Raw genomic sequence first — 23,946 nt, 5'->3', positions numbered from 1 at the left:
AAGATAATCACTGACTTTTCTGACTATTTGATTTCGGGTACCGTGTCAAGTATTGCCACTACTGGAAATATGCGCATCGAACTAACCGACAGCACACCTGTTGCTAACCGTCCTTACCGATTGTCATATTCCGAAAAACTAAAAGTTAGAGAAATAATTAAAGATCTAAAGAGTAAAGTGATTCAAAATCACAGTATACTAGCCCTATTATATTGGTTAAAAAGAAAGACGGAAGCGACAGGATGTGTGTCGATTATCGGGCCTTAAATACCACGTATTGAGGATCAAATCGACTGGCTGGGTAACTTTAAGTACTTTACAAGTTTAGATATGGTCACCGGTTTCCATCAGATGGCGGTTGATGAAGAGTCAATACATAAGAGCGCTTTTGGGATGCCGGAAGGCCACTTCGAATACACTCGTATGCCATTTGGCGTTACAAATTCGCCGATAGTATACCAACGAATCAACAACAAAACTCTTTTAAAGCACATTGAGGCTGGCAATGTGCTCGTCTATGTCGATGACGTTTTATTGATGAGTAATTCCATTAATGACGGCTTAAAGTTACTTAAAGACGTCCTGAAGACGCTGACTGAAGCTGGATTTTCTATAAGTTTGGTAAAATACTGCTTTTTATTTACCGAAATTGAATATCTGGGGCGAATTATAAGTCAGGGACAAGTTAAGCCGAGTCCTTCTAAAATAAAAGCACTTGTTCATTCTCCAATTCCCTCTAACGTTAGACAAGTTAGGCAATATCTGGGTCTGGCCGGATATTTTAGAAGATATATCCCCAGTTACTCGACAAGGGTTTCGCTTATATCAAATTTACTTAAAAATGAGGTACCTTTCCATTGGGGGTCTCACCAAGAAAGAGTTCGACAAGAAACTATTTCTATTTTAACAAGTTCTCCTGTTTTGTCAATTTTTGACCCTAATTTGGCTACTGAAGTGCACACGGATGCAAGTAGCGTTGGCTATGGCGCTGTAATGATACAGAAAGAGACCGACGGTAAGAAACATGTAGTGTACTTTAGTAAGACAACTCAGGGCGCGGAAGCCAAGTATCATTCTTATCAGTTGGAGACATTAGCAGTCGTGAGAGCATTGGCACATTTTCGCCATTATTTAGTTGGTTTGCAATTTAAAGTTGTTACGGATTGCAAAATCTTAGGGCCACTGAGAAGAAAAAGGACCTGCTTCCACGAGTCGCTAGATGGTGGCTCTATTTACAAGATTTTACTTTCACTATTGAGTATAGAAAAGGGAATCTTATGGCGCATGCCGACTGTCTAAGCCGAAACCCCATCTCTGCCGATGTGCACCAAATCACTAAACCCCGTAATTGGGCACAAATTGCCCAGTCGGCGAATCATGAGACCCAGATCTTAATTCAAAAACTACAAGTTGGTGAATTAGACTCCCAGAGAAACATCCACAGAAATGATCTACTGTTCTATCGCTACACTCCCACGGGCGAAAAGCCCCGACTCCTTTGTTTTGTGCCAAAGGGTTTTCGATTAAGCTTATTAAGGATCTTCCATGATGAACACGAACATATTTCCCCCGAAAAGACCTTAGATTTGATATTAAAACATTTTTGGTTCCCTTCAATGCGCCAGTTTATTGCAAAATATATAAAAAACTGTTTAGTGTGTGTATCCATGAAACGAATCCCGAGAGCCCCTCACCAACCTATAACATCATGGGGGAAACCTGATATCCCATTCCATACATTACACCTTGACGTCTTGGGTCCTCTACCAGAGTCAAATGGGCTTAAATACATTTTGTTAATGATTGACTCTTTTACCAAATACTGCGTGTTGTACGCTATTTATAGACAAGATGCTGTCGAACTTACCCGTACGTTCATTAATGCCGTTTCTCTATTTGGTGTTCCAAAACTCCTTGTAAACGATTGCGGGAGGATGTTTGAATCCACCGATTTTTATCAGTCTTTTTTCTCAATTTGGTTGCGAAATTCATCACATCACGCCTGAAATGCATAAAGCCAACGGGAAAGTCGAGAGATACTTGAGGACTGTCTTAAATATGATTCGAATTTAAGTTATCCATAAACATGCAAGTAGGTCGGAGTAATTATGGAAGCTTCAACTTATTCTCAACATAACCCAGCAAAAGACTACGAGGACATCGCCACTAACGTTGCTAGTTGGGACCGACGCTACTACACCCGTCATTAACTCATTGATCCGTGACATATGTGTTGAGATGACACAAAACCGAGGTGGTTGGAGAGAACTCTGTCGAGCCAGGGCTAGTGAACACCTACAGCAAAACCAAACAAATCAGGATCTACAAGTAAACCGAAACCGACAGCCACCACGTAACTTCAACGAAAATGACTTGGTCTTTGTGGTAAAGAATTCCGGAAGATCCCAGAATGAGAGGCCCATATCGAGTAATAAAGGCATTGCCTAGTGGGCGATATCAGTTAAAGTTGTTAAGTGGGTCTTACGGGAAGACCACACAGGCAGCCGCCGAATATATGGTGCCTTGGCACGGAGAGTAGTTTCCAGAGTCGTGCGCCGCCTTATTTGAAGGTGAGTTTTTTTTGCTAGCTAGTAGAATCTACGGGATACGCCTACTGTGAGACGCCTCTGTCCTGATAGATTGTAGTTTCTAGAACATGCCTATAATGTGACGCCTCTGTTCTCTGGTACCGACTGGACATGCCTACTGTGAGACGCCTCTGTCCATTTATTTGTGTTATTCGGACATGCCTACTGTGAGACGCCTCTGTCCATGTATTTGTGTTATTTGGACATGCCTACTGTGAGACGCCTCTGTCCATGTATTTGTGTTATTTGGACATGTCTACTGTGAGACGCCTCTGTCCATGTATTTGTGTTATTTGGACATGCCTACTGTGAGACGCCTCTGTCCATTTATTTGTGTTATTCGGACATGCCTACTGAGAGACGCCTCTGTCCATGTATTTGTGTTATTTGGACATGCCTACTGTGAGACGCCTCTGTCCATGTATTTGTGTTATTCGGAGATGCCTACTGTGAGACGCCTCTGTCCATGTATTTGTGTTATTTGGACATGCCTACTGTGAGACGCCTCTGTCCATGTATTTGTGTTATTTGGACATGTCTACTGTGAGACGCCTCTGTCCATGTATTTGTGTTATTTGGACATGCCTACTGTGAGACGCCTCTGTCCATTTATTTGTGTTATTCGGACATGCCTACTGAGAGACGCCTCTGTCCATGTATTTGTGTTATTTGGACATGCCTACTGTGAGACGCCTCTGTCCATGTATTTGTGTTATTCGGAGATGCCTACTGTGAGACGCCTCTGTCCATGTATTTGTACTATTTGGACATGCCTACTGTGAGACGCCTCTGTCCATGTATTTGTGTTATTCGGAGATGCCTACTGTGAGACGCCTCTGTCCATTATAAAATCATAATAGACGGTAGGGACGCCTTCCGTCTGCTTAGTTTGTTCACAGGAGGTGAGATTCGGTTGATACGAATATGTCGAGATTTGAACAAAAACTAAAACGCTGGTGGTAACGTATTGGGGTTTTATGTGAGCTCTCAAAGTACCTAGTTTTAATTTTTCCTCGTAGGTACATCGAATGCAAACTCGTGTTGCTTAAGGAAAGGCAACTTAAATTAATGTGTAATGTTGTTTTCAGAGGAGGATGAAGATATTTCAGAAATAGATCGGGAACCTTCACTAGTTTCTGAGAGGGTTCCACTCAGTGTCGAAGGGACTGACGCTGATGGTGCCGACGTGGAAAGTCTGTTGGTGCCAAGCGACGCCAACACGGCTAGTCTACCTACAGCTCTGGACGTTCACCTGGGATGAAAACGGCGCGTCGAGGACGATGAATAGTCAGGAGAGGCCGAGTTAGGTTTTACCGACCCCCCACCATCAAAACTCTATATAAAGCGATAGCCGTGCTAGGAATGCTTTTCTTCCTTCTCGGCTCCGGTGGTGTTCGACGCTACTTGTGTAATCCTCAGCGTTGGCAACAAGTTAAAAATACAAAAACCGTTACAAAAATATTGTTTTTTTTTTAATGTCCCAATAAGCTTCCTTTAATTTTGAAATTGAGTCAATATATTTTATCTCTATCTTTTATTTTATCTTTTGTATCTTGGGACATCATGTAAGTTAATAATATTTTAAATAAATAATTTTTAATTTCGAGTCTGTTATGATAGACTGTCATAAAAAACTGACAGACAGATCCTAGTGTATATTCAAACCTCTATGCTCCATGATTCAAACTTTCATTGGGCGACTGCTAAGAATATTTTGCGACTTTCGATCATAGATGGGGCGACTTGAATCAAAACTTTCTGGCAAGCCTGCCCTGTGCTCATGAGCTGATGATTATAGTGAACTTGTTAGTGTCTACCTTGTTGGCGCATTATAATAAATAAATAAATAAATAAATACATTGGTGGCGTTTCGTTTTTGCATTGTTACGTAAAAAAAAATATCAATTAACTTAGCAGTTATATATTTATAATTTCAGTTTCAGAATATAAGAAATCATTTTACCATTTATTATTAATTTTGTTAATTACTTGTTAAAATATTTTTAACAGTATTTTTTGACAGCTGTACTGACGTACTGTTACGGGGTGAGAAACATGAATGATGAACATTAACAAAATAAATATTATTCCTGTCGGATTCTCTGTCAGTCAGATTGTCAGTATAATTAAAGCTCCTGCCAAAATATAGAACTAAATAGATTTACACATTAGTTGCATATTAGGTCGTGAAAATAGGAAAAAATTTCCATTGTCAAATCTAGATGATATTTGTAATTATGATTTATAGTTTTCAACATTAACGGAGTCATAGTGTAGTGTAAATACGTTATCAGTAGCATAATACAGTATCTTAACGTAAGCTGAAATGGAGAATAATTTCCCAAACGATGACGAAAATCAGGATTCATCATTGAGTCCTAAATGTGGGGGTAAAAAGCAAAAATTAAACGACGGTAGTTCGCAAGATAGTCTTAAAGAAACAGGTAAATGTGGTTTTCTCGTTAGAATCGTAATTGTGACGTATGTACTGAAGTTATTTGTTTTTTTACTTTAGCATCTGGAAGTAAAGACGAGAAGGATGAAAATGTTGATAGTGGTGTGTCTGCTGATAAATCTGAGAGCACGAGCAGTGAAGGTCACGTCGACAATCCCGCGGTGGGACCCTCCAACGAAATCGTTAACATAGGTCCTTCGAGTAGCAATATTGGTGCTATACTCCTTGACATAAGGCAGTCAAGACGACCAAGGAATTATAGAAAACGAAGAACTCCCGACAGGGATTCTGATAGTGATAATTCCTCTATAGACTCAGACGATATAGCTCTTGAAGAAATTCATCTGCAAACATCTGGAGATTCAGTATCAGACTGCTCCAATAGTTCACCTAGCATGTAAGTTATAAAATGTGTTCAATTGATTCTAATAATTTCAATTATCAAATATTTACATATTTGAAGATGAATGAAACTCAGAGTTATCTCTGAGTTTCATTGAATTTCATTTTTCATTTTCAGTTGCTTATCAATTTCTTAGCTGATAAATGAGATCTAAAAACTCTTATTTTTAGAAATTTCGATTGCATCTTATTGATAGTAAAATTTGATTGCAACATACTATATTTCCTGAATGACACCATATTTGTATTTTATATATTTTTTAAATAGAAGTAGCTCTGACAGCTCTTCAGGAAGTGGTCTGAGCTTAGGAATTGGTAATGAAGAAAATGGTAGTGCACCTTTCGCTGGAGAGACTGACAGTGATGATGAAACATGGATTTGGAATCATCGGCATGATCACGTTAAGCGTGATCCACCGGCTGTCCTATTCAAAACTCGGCCGAAACACTCATATTTGATTTTAAGAGGTTAGTGCTTTGCATCTGTGGCTCCATGGACGTGACTCAGTGATAACAAAGCTTTATAGTAGTGGAAGAATTGAAAAAAATCAGGCCAATACTTTTGTGTTTATCCATCATAAACAAAAAAAAACAAAACTTTTCTCTTTATAATATTAGTAATGACAAGTGATAATTATATTTAACACACATTAAGTTAATTAATATCATAATTTTTAAAAAAAGGTGAAGTTAGTAGGTATATTTTTTATTGTTTAAATTTTTTTTAAACATGATGATATTATATAGTACTAACTGTGCCCACGACTTCATCGTCGTGGAATAGCGACTTTAGACAGCATTTTGTTGGATATATCTTTTGGTTTATTTCACACTATAAACACCATTGTTTGGGTATTTACAAGTTCGACGTGATTCTTTAAATTGGCATAACTTTATTATTTATGAACGATTGACATGAAACAAAGAAAAAATATTAAGTAAAGCTTACCACAGTATATTGGTGAAAACCACATCTAAATCAGATATCTGAGATTAGCATGCACAAACATATTACATTTATTAGACCTTGAATAAGTTCTCCCGGTTTCTTCAAAGGTAGCAGTAGCAGTGCGTCGTTCGTGGAATATCGAAAAGTAACACATGCGAGTCAATAGTGTATCTAACCTTAAATTTCAGTGCATGGTAGTTCACTTTAGTGTAAACAAAGTAATTTTTTTTGTTAGTTCTGAAAATGTCTACTTTTGTGTTGAAAGTGTATTAGCGGGGAATTTTATTGCACCACTTTATTCAAAATAAATCTGCAGCTGCAGCACATGCTTTGTAATACGTCATGCAAAGACTGGTTTCGACGCTTCAAAAATAATGTTTTTGATGAATTGAGGATAAAGAACGTTCTGGCGCACCGAAAAAATTTGAAGACGAAAAGTTGGAGAGAGAGGAATAATACTTGGAATGAAATGTTTTTGTTACTTATAAATTTAAATAAAACTTTTATTTTGTAAAAAACAGCGAGAACTTATTCAAGGTCCTAATACATTGTTATTCTATGTATTGATAATCTTAATTATTTCACATTAGCAAATGTGTAATATTGTGCAATTACAATGACTATGACTAGCAAAATTCTTGAATTATTGTTATTGTCATTCTTAAATTACTGAATACACTGATAAACCTGTATTCTTTCATATTTAACAGTTTAATTCAGTTTTAAGAAGTCTTTAATTCTCAAAAGAAAATTCGTTTTATTAACTAATTATTGCTTATCTGATCATTGAAAATTTTTATTTTTCAGAAATAATCAACCGCGAACTAGGATTGACATTTCCTTGCGGCAAAACGATACAGAATGACGTAATGTTTGAACAAAAGTTTTACGGCTCACTTCATGCTGTTTACAGACTAGAAAAACTTCATAGCCTTTCGAAACACAAAGGCTGCGTTAATTCAATTAATTTTCATCCAGAAGGTAATTTTCCAAATATTTTTTGATATTCACACTTCACAACAATTTCTATTTGAAAATTGAAAGTCCTCATTGGAAAAATTGTTATCTATTATAAATTGGTTTTGTTTTATTAATACTGACCTCAAGTAGTGTTGCATTTGTGTCGAGTAAGGTGACCAGAGCTCTTGGGGAGAGTCGGGGATAGGGTCGGTAATGCACTTGCGTTGCTTCTAGTGTTGCAGGAGTCTACAGCTTATGGTAACCGCTTACCATAAGGTGGGCCGTACGCTTGTTTGCTGAATTAATCATATAAATAACAAGAAAAAAAAGAGGCTTATGACCAACTGTAGGATGTTACTGTTGTCTTCTACATATTAAAGATACAAAATACTGATATTCTTGAGACAAAATACTCTGACCATTAACGTAATTGCAATTGCCAGCATATAACTGGAATTTTGGCAGGATCCAGTTCAAATGTAATGTAGCAACATTATATGATTTATATACTAATCATTGGCTTGTCTAGTACAAACGAACAAATTTAACATCAAAAAATACAGCAGAAATGAGCCTTACACTTCATCGAAATAAATTGACAATAGTGTTTTTCATTTTGTTCCTTTTCTTCTAGACCTACAAAAAACACACACTACATTAACACACACTACAAAAAACACACACTACACTACATTCAAGGTCAAAAAAGATTATATTCAATTAGGCTATACCTTTTTTTACTGTTGGCTGTTCCTAAAAAGTTTTATTCTGTGATGTCAAAAAGACAAGCTACCATGGTATTATTTATCAAAGCCATTGTGTAAATGGTTATTGATTTTATTTTATATTAATAAGTTAATATATATTTTTTTCTTTTCAGGAGAGCTTTTAGCTTCAGGTTCAGACGACACGAATGTTGTGGTATGGGATTGGGCGAAAAAAATACCCTTACAAGTCACCAAAAGTGGTCACAAGTCAAATGTTTTTCAGAGCAAATTTTTATATTTAAATGCTCAGAGTCAAATTAACATTGCCACATGCGCTAGAGATGGACAGGTAAGTTTGAGTTATAGAATTAACTTTTCATTGTTTATATATAACTTTTTGCTTTTACCCTTGCATTGGTCAGTACAAAAATCTTGGAATTGAAATTTGTTTGGTATTTTTATCAATGAATAATGTCAGTTTTGTATATGGTTTTGTCAAGGAATAAGTATGATTAATGTTAGTCATCGGTGATCTGTCATCGAAACCGGTCGTTACCTGCGTGCGCTAGTGATTTATTTTTCCACGAGTGCATTTCTACCCTCATTGTGTAAAGTGATTATTATAATGGAATCGGATTTTTTGTTTTTTCAATAAGTGATAACATCGCAACATTCCTATTGTTTCTGACTACAGGAACAAAATGAACTCCCAAACGTTAGTCAATAATCCCAGTTACGCTACTGTGACACAAAACACCATTTTCCCTAAAAAGGACCAAGCAATTATCATTGATGCTTTAGAAAACGTACAAATCAAAGATTATGCTCAAGCGTTAGGAAGAATAATCGACCCATCGCAAATCCGTTTTTTGTCAAGAATATCAAACAATAGAATTTGCATCTACGTGTCATCAAAGGTAATCGCTGATGAGATCATTGATAAAATAAAATATGTCACAATTCAAAACCAAAAACTACCCATCCGACCGCTGATCAGCAGAAACAGACGTATCATCATATCCAATGTGTGTCCCATTATACCGCACGTCGAAATTGAAAAGAAACTATTAGAAATGAATATTACACCACAATCACCCATCTCTTTCCTGCGTGCTGGCTTCAATGAAACGGGCTATAACCACATTCTAAGCTTTCGAAGACAAGTTTATGTAACTCCTGAGGATTTCACCCGACTTCCAGATAAAATATCTACAAGTAATTCATAATTATAATGTATACATATATGTATTTACATGTATGTCTGCATGTACGTGGGTATATATGTATATATGTCAGTATGTATGTATGTATTTATGTATCTATTTATGTATGTATGTATGTATTTATGTATCTATTTATGTATGTAGGTATGTATGTATGTATATGTTTAATTATTTGAATATTTATAACAAATTTGTTGTAACTTGTACACCTATGCTGACGCTAGACCATTTCCTTTGCCCTAAGGTTACCTGGAAGAGATCGCTTTTTAGCGATAAGGCCGCCCTTTGTACCTAATGAATATATTGTCAATATTTTCTTTCTTTCTTTGATATGTATTATTTCTGTTTTTGGTGTACAATAAAGTGTATTATTATTATTATTATTATTAATATCTATGAATTTTGAAGAAACGAATTACTGGATCTATTTCTCATCAGACACAATGACTTGTTTTATATGCAAAAAAGACGGACACGTAGCCTCTAAATGCCCGGAAAATATCAACGACACGAATGTTTTTAACCAAAGAACACCGGATACTACTGAGACAGCAATTTTCAAGCGTCCTCATCCACCCACTGAATCTTCAACTACAACTGATTTTATTGAATCCGAAACAACAAAAGAAAACAGCATTCCTAGCAACGAAAACAGTGATGAGGACTTTGATGATAAATCTTCCCAGTCCAGCTTAGACGAAGTTTACAAGCCCAAGAGTGGAAAGAAACTCAAAAGAGCACCTCATAACGATTTGGAATCAATTGACTGGGATCACGTGGAAAACTTTATAAACATCTCCGGTAAAACATATCCACTATCCGGAAAACAAGTTAAAGAGTATCTCACACACACATATGGAGTTAAGGACATATCAGAAATTACTTACAATTACACAGAAGAAATTGGTGCGTTGATCGAAATGTTTACTGACTTGATACCGACCATCTCATATCGCAGTGTTAAAAACAGACTCTCACGTATTGTAGGTAAACTAAAGTACTTATCTTGTAAGAAAAATTCCGATATAAATAAATAAATAAATTACTTTTAGGTAAGTACTACTCTATTTCTTGTGGGATTTAATGGTATTGACTGTAGGATTTAAGCTTAATATTATTCAATGGAACTGTCAAAGTTTGATACCAAAATTAAGTGAATTGGATTCCTATCTACATAATGAAAAAGTACATATATGCGTTCTTTCTGAAACTTGGCTGCAATACGAACACCATATTAACTTAACCGGTTACTCTATCTTTAGAAAGGATCGAGTAGATGGATATGCAGGCTTAGCAATTTTGGTTCATCAATCTATAAATTGTTGCCTTAAAACTCTTCCAAGTAATTATAATAACATTGACGTTTTGTGCCTTGAAGTCCTTAATATTAATAAACTTCAACATATCATAGGGGTCTATTCTCCCACAAATGTCACAGTGAGCGTTGGGGACTACCAGGAGCTTTTCAGTTATTTTTCTGAGAAAACTCTAATAGTCGGAGACTTCAATGCACATCACTCGGCTTGGTCATACACAACTGACACACGGGGTAGACTTTTGGCGGACACTAGCATAAATCATAATTATGTATTTCTTAACAATGGAGACTTTACCCGTTGCGCTAAACTTAATGATAGTATAATATGCACATCACCTGATATATCTTTCTGTAGTTCCGATCTAACACTCGACTTTGATTGGAACGTTACTAACGAATCTCTTGGCAGTGATCACCTCATTATTTCTATTAAAACGTTAGACAGTACTCAAAATAGCCCCGAATTAAAAAGGAACATCAAAAAGGCCAACTGGGTAGAGTACACACAACACATAGAATCTGCATGTGAGGGATTAAATTATGGAAATAATGTACAAAGTAACTACGATAAACTCATAGAGATTATTGAGGAAAGTGCCAACAAAAACATACCATATATTAAAACTGGTTTTAACCCTAACAAATTTAAGCCAAAACCGTGGTGGAATCCTGACTTATCGAAGGCAGTAGCTGAGAGACGATTATCTCTTAAGAACTTTAGGAAATTACGCACGGTCGAAAACTATTTAATTTACAGAGAAAAAGTAGTTATTGCTCGAAAATTGATAAAACTCGCTAAAAGGAATTCCTGGCAAGAGCTTTGTGACAGCATAGACAGCAACATGCCCAGTCGTGAGGTTTGGAGGAAACTCAGATGGCTTAAAGGTTACCGAAGCCCTAAACATTACTTACCAGAAAGTACCGCAGTCTCTTTTGTAACAGAACTCACTCCTGACAGTGTTTCCTTCCAGCCCCTAGATTCCAATATTGATGGTTCCAACCCTTTATTTTTCACTTTTTCAGAGCTTGTCATGATTCTTAAAAGAGTAGATACTTCGGCGGGTTTGGATACTATTACTTATTCTATGATTAGTCACTTACCAGATAACGCAAAAAAATATCTCTTACACATATTTAACACAATTTATAAAAAAGGCGAAATACCAGAGCAATGGCGTAGGATCAAACTTATTGCCATACCTAAGAGAAACACTGATAAGTATCGTCCTATTTCACTCATGAATTGCCTTTGTAAAACCTTTAACTTAATGATAACTCGTCGTCTTGAACATCATTTCGAAAGCAACAAATTATTTAATGGTAGCACGTTGGGTTTCCGCCGTGGACTTTCTTGTCTAGACAATCTTAGTAGGTTTATTGTAGACACAGAGACTGCTTTTATACACAAGAAATACGTTTTGTGCGCGTATGGAGACATAAGTAACGCTTATAACAATTTGGCAATCGAACCTCTTATTAGCTCTTTGGTTGAATTTGATGTCGATCCGCTCATATGTAGATACATTAGGGAATTTTTGAAAGAAAGAGTTCTGATATATAGGCTACGGGATGGTACAGAAATAACAAGAACAAGCAGGCAAGGTTTAGCTCAAGGTGACCCAATGTCACCCATTTTGTTCAATATAGTCACAATTAAATTATGCAACAAACTTGTTAAGACAGTTAGGGTGTCACAATATGCCGATGACTTCGCTTTTTACTGTATTAATCAAAGTATTGATTTGTGTGCTAGTGTCCTTCAATCAAGTCTTAGCGTCTTTATAACAATGTTACAGGAAATTGGATTAGAAATATCTCTCTCGAAGACTAAAGTTTGCATCCTAACTAGAAAATATAAAGTGCCTTCTATTAGTATACGAATAAATAACACTGAAATTAAGCTTACAAATTGTACAAAGTTTCTGGGTGTATGGGTGGACAGTCGCCTGAACTGGACCCGACAAGTTTTAGAAACTGCTCAAAAATGTATTCCATTCGTCAATATCCTTAGCTCTATAAGTAGTTCAAAGTGGGGTGTCCATCCAACTCACTTAAGAAGACTTTATTTAGCACTGGTGCGATCCCGACTCGATTACGGGTGTATTATTTACGGTAACGCCAACTCTAGGCTCCTACAGAGGTTGGACGTGATACAGAACCAATGTCTTCGGCTTTGTGGTAGCTTTATTCGGGACACCCCAATTTTTACAATGGAAAGCGAACTATGTATTCCATCTTTGAGTCTTAGAAGAATATATCTAAGCGATAAATACTTTCTGAAACTTTCTTCCAGAATATCCGACCCTTTGAAAAAACAATTAGAAGCATTAGACAAGACTTTGAATTCGGGTACAAGATATTGGCGCAAAAACCAAATTCCACTTCTGCTTGAGAGTTTCAGAAACTATTCCAACTTACCCATGTCAAAATTCGAGATTTTGCCCCAATTTTCGCTTTCTTTTGATATTAAAACATTCCCCTGGGATAATATTATCGTGCATAGAGTGAACACTATTAATAAATCTAAAGCTCAACTACCCATTCACGACCTTAAGCAACATACCGAAGATATGATAGATATAAAGTTCTCAGATTACATTCAAATTTACACCGACGGGTCCAAAACAAGAGACGGTTCTAGTTGTGCGTTTTACGATGTAGCTGCGGATTTTGGGGCCAAATTTCTTATTGAAAATTCATGTATACCCATCATGGGAGTTGAACTGACAGCAATTAATGAAGCAGTACATTACATAGAGTCGACAGCATATCATAAAATTGTAATCTTTACAGACTCTAAGAGTAGTTTACAATATTTGTTGAGATGTGCTAAGGGCGGTTGTGTCGGTAGAAACGAAGCTTACCTCATTATTAAATGTATCTATAGATTGATACGTAACGGGGTTGAAGTTCGTCTACAATGGATTCCTTCACATGTGGGCATCAAGGGTAACGAAGTTGCGGACTCACTTGCATCCAAAGCTCTACAGAACGGCATACCTCTCGACATCGTACCGCACTATACTGACCATCTTCCAAAAATAAAAAACGACAATTATATTAAATTTAAATCTTATTTCAATGAGTGCTCTCAAAACAAGGGCCTCTGGTACAGGACCATTGTAGACGAACCACCACGCGAACCTTGGTTTGCCTCAAGAAACCTCAACAGAAAACATTTAACTGTTTGCTTCCGGGCCCGTACTTACCACATCCCACTTAACAAGTTTAACTTCATTATGAAAAAAAGAGACGATCCAAACTGTACACGATGTGAGAGAGAAGAGGACCTCCTACACTTAGTTCTCGAGTGTAAAATCAACGAACAAGCCAGATTGAATTTCTTAAATGAAACTCGATGCTCTACTGGTGAGTTTCTCTTCTTTCTCCATCGAATCTTAAGTTCAGGGTTCACTGCCGAATATAGTGATAGATTTGTAGGTTTCATGATACATTCATTGAATCTTAGATATGACTATTATAAAAATACTCATTAAGTTGCAATCCCAACTGTTAACGTAACGCCTAGGGTATAAGTATCATTGTTATTATTTTTAAGTCGACTTAATCACTTGATGTATGGCTTATAAAATAAATAAGATTAAAAAAAAAAAAAGTATGATTAATGTCGTTGAAACTATATTTCAAATCAGATCAAATGTTGAACTAATTTAGAAAAGTTTATGAAATAATGCTACGAGTAGTGCAATATTAATCATTAACGTTTGTTCAATCGTGTCGGTGACAGTTAAGAGCTTTTTGGAATGAGATGAAATTTTGATGGATCGGTATAGAGAGTATTTATTTATTTATTCAAGGCTCATTAACGCAAGATACACAGCAAACTATCTAGCGTACGTGTACATTTTGTTCAAATATTTGTGTACCCACAATTACAGATGGGCATGGCATTTACAATAATGACGCTTGAATAATCAATCAAATAACAGTACATACTTTTACAATTGTCACATTTAGATATAATTATACAATAATGTTGGTAAAATTTCAAAACATCGCATTTGTTAATTATATTTTTAAAGTAAAATTATTCTAGAGAGTAAACACAAGTATGATGAATTACTTAAGTAGTAATTAGGGGTCATTCATAAAATACGTCACGAAAAAATTTTTGCCTTTTGACCTCTCCCTATCCCTCTATTACTAAGGTATATGAATATTTCGAATACGACTCGAAGGTGCGGTTGCTGTCGCTACCGCCGGCGGGCAGCGCGGGCGGCGGCAGCGAGACGCGGCGGCTGGCGACGCACGCGCGCGCCGCGCACAAGATACACGTGTGGCGCACCGAGCCGCACCTCGTCGTGTCGGCCGCGGAGGACGCGCTCGTCATGTGCGCCGACGTGCGCGCGGACAAGGCGCTCAAGTGAGTCGCTCGCCTGCCCCTCGCCTCTCCTCCACTTGTATGTATATGTGGCGCACAAGATACACGTGTGGCGCACCGAGCCGCACCTCGTCGTGTCGGCCGCGGAGGACGCGCTCGTCATGTGCGCCGACGTGCGCGCGGACAAGGCGCTCAAGTGAGTCGCTCGCCTGCCCCTCGCCTCTCCTCCACTTGTATGTATATGTGGCGCACAAGATACACGTGTGGCGCACCGAGCCGCACCTCGTCGTGTCGGCCGCGGAGGACGCGCTCGTCATGTGCGCCGACGTGCGCGCGGACAAGGCGCTCAAGTGAGTCGCTCGCCTGCCCCTCGCCTCTCCTCCACTTGTATGTATATGTGGCGCACAAGATACACGTGTGGCGCACCGAGCCGCACCTCGTCGTGTCGGCCGCGGAGGACGCGCTCGTCATGTGCGCCGACGTGCGCGCGGACAAGGCGCTCAAGTGAGTCGCTCGCCTGCCCCTCGCCTCTCCTCCACTTGTATGTATATGTGGCGCACAAGATACACGTGTGGCGCACCGAGCCGCACCTCGTCGTGTCGGCCGCGGAGGACGCGCTCGTCATGTGCGCCGACGTGCGCGCGGACAAGGCGCTCAAGTGAGTCGCTCGCCTGCCCCTCGCCTCTCCTCCACTTGTATGTATATGTGGCGCACAAGATACACGTGTGGCGCACCGAGCCGCACCTCGTCGTGTCGGCCGCGGAGGACGCGCTCGTCATGTGCGCCGACGTGCGCGCGGACAAGGCGCTCAAGTGAGTCGCTCGCCTGCCCCTCGCCTCTCCTCCACAGAGTCGAGTTGGCACGGCATAGTTTTTCAGTGCGCTACATATATACACGAATATGCTTAAACTATTTTTATTTGTTCATTTACTGTTTTGCATGTCACTTTCGTTTAAATCTAGTTTCATTGCAGGCTGATCCACGTGAAGAGCTCGTCGGGGAACTCGATCCCGCTGTACAGCGTGGCGGGCCACCCCCTGCGGAGGCACGAGCTGCTGCTGGCCGGCCGCGACAAGTTCGTGCGCGTGTACGACTCGCGCCAGCCCGCCGCGCCGCTCGCGCTCTACCGCCCCGCGCACTTCCGGGAGAGCACGGTGACCTCCTCGCTCCTCGCTGCTCACTGCTCGCTCCTCACTCCTCTCGTCTCCCTCCTCACTCCTCTCGTCTCCCTCCTCACTCCTCTCGTCTCCCTCCTCACTCCTCTCGTCTCCCTCCTCACTCCTCTCGTCTCCCTCCTCACTCTCGTCTCCCTCCTCACTCCTCTCGTCTCCCTCCTCACTCCTCTCGTCTCCCTCCTCACTCCTCTCGTCTCCCTCATCACTCCTCTCGTCTCTCTCCCCACTCCTCTCGTCTCCCTCCTCACTCCTCATTCCTCTCGTCTCCCCGTAGGATACACGCGGCCGCGACAAGTTCTAATGACCGAGTCTAGATATTATATCCGTATTCTTCAAAAAAATATACTTGTCTTTAAGACTAGAGGACCTTCTAGTTTCCTTGCAAATATTTTGATTCTCTTTAAAAACATACTAACTTTCTTCAAAGCCATGTTGATTACAGGGATGTTCTTCATACTTGACGAGTATAAAATGATTCATTTTGTCTCTTCTACAATATTGTGACATAGGGTGAGGTCAAACGAGCGTAATTTTGTGAGTTGTCAGTGGCGTAATTTCGGTCGCGTAATTTCTACTGCATTCGGTTTCATACAAAAGTCCAGTTCGTGCCACACGGCGACGTAAAAGGAAACATCATTTCTGCGACCGAAATTACGTAACTGACAACTCACACAATTACGCTCGTTTGGCTTCACCTTTATTGTTTATGCCGATGATGCGGTGGTTCTTAGGACCAGTTTCATTTCAACAAATTAATAGCAAGTTTTTCGAGATCGAAGTGGTATTTGTTACCTAACTCTTGAACACACACACATACTACATTCTTGACATTTACAAGAGTAAATTCTAAAATTCTTCTATTTTCTTGTCTTTTTTTTCAAATTTTGAAAAAAAAAATTTCTCTTGCGATATAATATTTATTTGAAAAAAATATTTTTTTTCAAAATTTGAAAATTTTTTTTTTGAAAAACTAGGGCGTTCAGAGGTGTGGTAACTTAGGGAAATGTACCTCTTAAGACGGTGATTACGTTATCAAAATTTTGACATAAATATCCCCAGGGGCATCTGACCCATGCTTATACTGCTATACTCTTTGTCTATATCGTAAGTTTGTCAATTGTGATTTGCCGAAACATTTAAATGAGATATTTTAACTTAATTTCCAGGATAAGGATTTGGCCGCCAAGCGTCGGTCTATGATGCATCTCACGTGCGCGGTGTACAACCACGACGGCACTGAGATATTGGGCTCCTACAATGATGAAGATATCTATCTGTTTCGTACTAAGGAAGATGTTTTCGACGAGTAAGTAGTTCTTTCTATATGTAAATAATACAATACAATTTAAGCAGTGTTGTGTTTCTAAGCTGGGTAAAGTAGCTAGAGTTCCGGAGGAGGGTAAGGGGTAAGGGTCGACAATGAGCATGCGACGCTCCTATAAGCTACGGTATCCGTTTACCATCGGGTGGGCCATACCCAAGTTTGTCATCTATAGCGTATAAATATAATACTTCTAAAAAGTCTGCAACGGGCTTGTGTTGCTTCTGGTATTACGTTCATGTTCTATGGTACTTATTATAAACGGGCCGTACACTTATTCATCGCCCTAGTAGTACCATTGATTGAACCATTTTCATAGTTAATTACAATTATTTAATGAATTAATAAATTTTAAACTAGCTTGTAAGTAATACGAAAGCATCGGTACAAATTATTTGTAGTGTTCGTCACGTGCTAACGTCACAAAAAAAATGGCGGCCGCGCCCATCAGCAATTTACGGAATGTACACTTACAACTTACATGTTGTAGGGTAGAAGAAAAATGAATATTAGGTTGTTAGCTTTACAAACTTTAAACAGAAATAATATTTTTATTTATTTGTATCTTTTAAGTCATGTTTTTTTCTTAGACTAATATATAAATAAAAAATATGAAAAAATAAAATAAATAAATAAAAAAATATATTTTTAAAGAGAATCAAACTATTTTAAACTTGGGGTTGCGCTAAAAAGGTATTGTGCCCCGGGCGCGAGTTAAGCTCGCTACGTCACTGCCTTTGCCAACTTTCATTGTAATCATTAAATGCAATCGCTTCAGCCTGTAATATCCCACTGTTGGGCATAGGCCTCTTTCTCCATGTAGGAGAAGGATCAGAGCTTAATCCACCACGCTGCTCCAATGCGGGTTGGCGGATGTATTCCCTACTATGAGTAACGATCGCTATCAGGTGTACATGATAACAACTGGGACCGACGGCTTAACGTGCTCTCCGAGGCACGGTGGGAAGACCCAAAATGCAAACAATTTTATATGTACATATCTATACTAATATTATAAAGCTGAAGAGTTTGTTTGTTTGATTGTTTGTTTGTTTGAACGCGCTAATCTCAAAAACTACTGGTCCGATTTGAAAAATTATTTTAGTGTTAGATAGCCTATTTATCGAGGAAGGTTATAGGCTATATATCATTACGCTAAGACCAAAAGGAGCGGAGCACCAATGAAGAATGTTTCAAAATGGGGGGTTCTTTTTTCCTTTAGATTGGTTTCCCTGCGTGTGCTGTGAAAACAGTTAAAAGTTTCGCAAAAATCATGTATGACAGAATTGATCCTCTTTAAAAGTTCTAAAAAAAAGTCCGTGACAGCATATACCTATCTTTTAAGGTTGGCTCACTATAACCTTTTTTATGCTAACCAAGTTCGTTCTAAAATAATCCATTATTTGCGAAGATGTTTTTATAAACATGATATTAATCGTTATCTAAATAAATACGTTATTCATCACAAGTATTTAATTTAAAACGAAATAGCCTTTTACATAATTCGATTTCAATGAGTATCTCAGGAGATATCGCAGTTTTAAAATAACGTCGCAGCAAAATAATGATCAAGTATTGCGCGCGCCCCTCTTCCACGCGGACGAAGTCGCGCGCAGAAGCTAGTGCTTAATAAGTCGATATTGGCATAGCGTTTTTAGTTTGTTTTTAATTTTAAGTGAGAAAATTTTAAATTACAGGAACGCAAGCGATGAGATCGACGGATACACTCATAGATACAGTGGTCACTGTAATAGCGCCACGTATAAGGTATGCGAAATTTCGTCTGACTGATATGTATTTAAAAAAATGTGAATATAGTAAATAAATTTTCCGTATTGCCTATATTTTATACAATTATGTGTGAATGTGTGAATATGAAATGTATATAAATTAATAAATTATGAATATCCCACATTTGTTAATATTTAAGGGTGTGGCGTTCTTCGGGCCAAAGAGTGAGTACATAGTATCCGGATCGGACTGCTCCTACATTTACATGTGGGAGAAGAAGTCGGAGGCCATCGTGCAGTGGATGGAGGGAGACAAGAAAGGAGTGGTGAGATATTCCACAAAATACTCGTTTTATAGTATTATTATCTACAAACTGACTACTTCAGGTTTTTTTTGCACGGAATCCATTTTTTTTTTGTAATTGAAAGTTTTAAAATTTACTTATTTTCATTGTATATTGATATAACTTTTTCTTCGGATTAGGTTTATCATTTTGCTCAATGGATCCTTTTTATATTCCTTAGATTAACAAAGTAATGTATATTTTTTCATAAAGTTAGCACTCGAGCAACTATTTCACTGACTTCGACTGTCCAGATAACTTTTAATGACAAAATTTTTGTACAGATAATACAAATATTTATCCAGAGAGCTGTTTAGCGATAAGACCGCTGTTTGTACATTTTATTTATTGTATTATTAATTGTGTGCTTCTCTTTATGTATACAATAGAGTAAAATTATTCTCTGTCGTTGTCTTGATGACTGTCTTACACATAGTCTTTGTTGTATGTTTCCACATAACCAAAATAGGATTTTACACAGATTTCATCCTACTCGAATGCCGTTAAATATGAGTATTTTAATTATAGTTATTAATTTAATTTTCAGGTAAATTGTATAGAAACACATCCCCGTTTCCCTGTAATGGCGACTAGTGGATTAGACAAAGATGTCAAAATATGGATACCGAAGAGATTGTCGGATCCCACGTACGAGGGAATGGAAAAGGTATATTATTGTATATTCTGTTTTATTACTAGCCTATAGCGCATTGATATTTATTGCAAAGTAGTTGAGTAACGGGTAGAAGTATGTAATTACTTTTACAGTTATCTGTTTATAAGTAAACTTCGGTGTTTATTCGAATGTCTATACCTATTGCATACCCAGTAAACACATGACGTAAATTTACGTAAATGTGATATCAGCGTGATATAAAACATTAATTTTATATCATTTTGATGTCACATTTACGTAAATTGAGGTCATGTGTTCACGGGGTAGTATGTATTTTTTAGATCAATCTACAATTTACAAAAAAAAAAACAAATCTTAAATGAGTTTAATTGTATACCATTTAAAAAATTGGAATTGTTACCATTTTTAACTGACTTCAAAAAATCTATTCGACTGTATGTGTACGTAATAACCTTTCACTGGACGTACCGATTTTGATGATTCATTTCTAATCGGAAGCTGGTGTTTGTCGTTTGTTTCTCATTCATTAAGAATTTGATCGAGGTCTGACAAGTATTTTTTGCATTATTAATGCTTATTTAATTATATATTTTACACTGCCTACGTCTAATTACTTGGCTATGTAAAATGAAGTCGGTTTTTATTATCTTTTGCAAAAAAAAAAACAATTATCTTTATTTTGTTTTATTACTAGAATTTGGAACTGGCAACAATAATGAGGGGCTACTTTGAGTAGCAGGTAGTAATTTTTAATTACTTTTAAAGTTCATCTGTTTACGAAACTAAACACTAGAAAGTCAAATGTTTTTATACATTATTGCGCAGTACATTTTATATTTAGATGAATGAATGTAGGAGAAGGATCGGAGCTTAATCCACCACGCTGCTCCAATGCGGGTTGGCGGATATATTCCCTATTATGAGTTACGATCACTATCAGGTGTATATGATAACGAACGACACTGACGGCGTAATTTGCTCTCAGATTCAGGGTGAGGAGACCCAAAAGAACAGATATCCAAACTGGAATGAGATATTTGTACAAATACGAATATCCATCCCAAGCGAGAATCGAACCCGCAAATAGCCAGTCTCTTAGCGCGTACACGGCACACACACCATTACATCAGAGGGGTTGTTGAACTTTGACATTACTTAATTTTTTAACTGGTATAAAGTTCGCCGGGTCAGCAAGTATTTCATATAAATGTTATGTACGAATTTTATATGTATGTCTACATATATGATGAAGTGTTCATCTATACTATAATATTGTAAAGGTGTAAAGTTTGTTTGTTTGAATGCGCAAATCTCAGGTATTACTGATTCGAAGTAAATAAATATTTTTGTGTTGGACAGCCTATTTGAGGACAGACAGACAGCAGAGTTCTATAAATATAGCTCCGTTTCACCTTGTGACAGAGAACGGTACTCCAAAAATTGTTAACGTTTACACCCAAATGGAGATTTTCGCTATGTGGCTACGGCAGTATAGAATATAGCCACCCCCTCTTTTTCCGTGGGTGTCGTAAGAGGCGATTAAGGGATAATACAGTTCCACTACCACCTTGGAACTTAAAAAAGCCAACCTATGGCGGGATAACGATCCAACTGCTGGCTTTGAAATACACAGGCTGAAGACGGGCAGCAGCGTCTTCGGTGCGACAAAGTCAGCCCTGCGGTCCCCAACCCGCCTGCCCAGCGTGGTGATTATGTGCAGAACACATGAGTTCACGCCATTTTTGGCGCGAACTTGTGGAGGCCTCTAACCAGCAGTGGATTACAACAAATTATATATAAGTGTAATTTGTGTAATCTGTGTGAATCTGTGATTGGTGTTGTGATTGGTTATACATATATTTTAAGTATGTAAGTTCTCAATTAGATGCAGAAAGCACTTGAGTCAGATGGAGTCGCTCTTCCATAAAAAATAAATTACAAGAAAAACTGTACTAAGCGCTAATTCATATTTAAATAGGTAACTTTTAACTCATGTAGAAAGTGAGGTGAGATGTATCTCGACCTCACAGAAGATAATAGCTAAATAATACTGCTTTCAAGCAGTTTTGTGTTCCTGTAATGAGTGAGGTGACAGCTCCTTGGGGGGATTGGGGATAGGGTCGGCAACGCGCTTGTAGTGCTTCTGGTGTGGCAGATGTATATAAGAAACGGTAATCGATTACTATAAGGTGAGCCGTACGCTTGTTTGCCGACTTAGTTGTATATTAAAAAAAAACTGCCCTCAAGCAGTTCGCGTTCTTGTGGTGAGTAAGGAGCTCCTGGGGAGATCGGAGGAAGGGCCCAGCCGTCTGCAGACTGCCGTAACCGCTCACCATTAGGTGAGACGAGAGAGAGAAAGAAAACGTGTCCTCGCACCTCTCACTCCGTTCGTCTCGCCTGATCACACTTTTCGTAACGCTCATCACGCACCCACCAGTTCATTCCAAAAGTCGAGCGTGTGTTAAGAAATTTTAGTTTATAACTAAGCAGCAGGCCTACGAACTAGCGATACAAGTGGCTTGTGTGATCTTCATGGAAAGTATTATAACCTGTTGGTAAGGGATAGGTATATGTGTAGAAATGGATAAATAATTATATTAATGTATATGTGTAAGTATGTTTGTTTAAATGTATGAGTGTGAATATATGATACATAAAAGAATATATATACATTTTATATATATACATTATATATATATACATTATATATATATATGTATATTTTTTTTATCGTCAGCATCGGACCACTTCTTCTTCTTCTTAAAGTGCCATCTTCTCACGAAGTTCGGCGATCATTTTGGCAACTTGTATCCTTGATACCGCAGCCCTGAATAACGAACGGGTGCTTTTCCCAAACCATTGGCGTAGATTTTTTAGCCAAGATGTTCTTCTACGACCCACACTGCGCTTGCCCTGGATCTCGCCCTGGATAATAAGTCGAAGCAGTTGGTACTTAGAGTTTCTCATGATGTGGCCGAAGTATCGGACCACGTCCTAGCTTTACTAGGCAGTCGCAGGACTGTCGATTTGTAGTTTGAATAACAGATGGCCTGTGGTATTACGATGCACGGTGTGCCGTGGATGCTAATGGACTATAGCGATGTAAGCCGTGCGTGCGCAGGTGGTGCGCGACAACGCGGCGCCCAGCCCGCTGTTCAACGACTTCCTGCCGTCGCTGTACAGCACGTGGCACGGCGGCCGCCTGGCCGCGCGCGACCCGCCCGGCGCCGCGCTCGAGTTCGACGGGAACGTGTGCGCCGCCTTCTAGCCGCCCGCCCCGCCCCGCCCCACGAGACAGGGCCGGCTCAACACCACCCGCTCCGCCCGCCCCGCCCGCCCCGCCCGCCCCGCCCGCCCCGCCCGCCCCGCGACACAGGGCCGGCTCGACACCACCCGCTGGACCGAAACGATAACCGAGGGGCCCCAGTCCATAGAACACCTGAAAGATTACCTATACTCGAACGACTCTCAAATATTGAATGTCAATAACGGACTTAGTAATGCTATAATTATTAGTTTCAGAAAAATTCCAAGACATATTTAATGTATACATATATGTATTTATATGTATGTATGCATGTACGTGGGTATATATCGACACCAGCAATTTATACTAAGCTAACTCTTAAAAGTGAACTTTACAATAGAGGCGTATAAAAGGGAAAAACGTGATACCTTTTATATTAACTAGGAAACCTTTCTGAAATTTGGTATCTTTAATAGTTAATTTATTCATTGCAATTTCACATTTTTTTTTTTTATTATATATAAAAAACACATTTTATCAAGTTCGCA

General features: G+C 38.5%; 1 protein-coding gene across 1 annotated transcript; it reads left to right on the top strand.

The window, feature by feature from the left end:
* The first annotated feature begins 4,606 nt into the window (after positions 1 to 4,606).
* LOC123655768 (DDB1- and CUL4-associated factor 8) lies at positions 4,607 to 23,419 on the top strand. Its single transcript, XM_045591522.1, has 12 exons — positions 4,607 to 5,032; positions 5,104 to 5,440; positions 5,693 to 5,913; positions 7,202 to 7,375; positions 8,235 to 8,410; positions 14,802 to 14,986; positions 15,918 to 16,098; positions 17,286 to 17,425; positions 19,147 to 19,207; positions 19,371 to 19,496; positions 20,062 to 20,181; positions 23,273 to 23,419. Exons 1-12 carry the CDS (start codon positions 4,915 to 4,917, stop codon positions 23,417 to 23,419), a joined length of 1,986 nt encoding a protein of 661 aa, XP_045447478.1. The 5' UTR covers positions 4,607 to 4,914.
* Positions 23,420 to 23,946: the final 527 nt, after the last annotated feature.

The sequence above is a fragment of the Melitaea cinxia genome, chromosome 8, assembly GCF_905220565.1.
Source record: "Melitaea cinxia chromosome 8, ilMelCinx1.1, whole genome shotgun sequence".
NCBI lineage: Eukaryota > Metazoa > Arthropoda > Insecta > Lepidoptera > Nymphalidae > Melitaea > Melitaea cinxia.
This window is presented reverse-complemented; position numbering and strand designations above follow the sequence as displayed.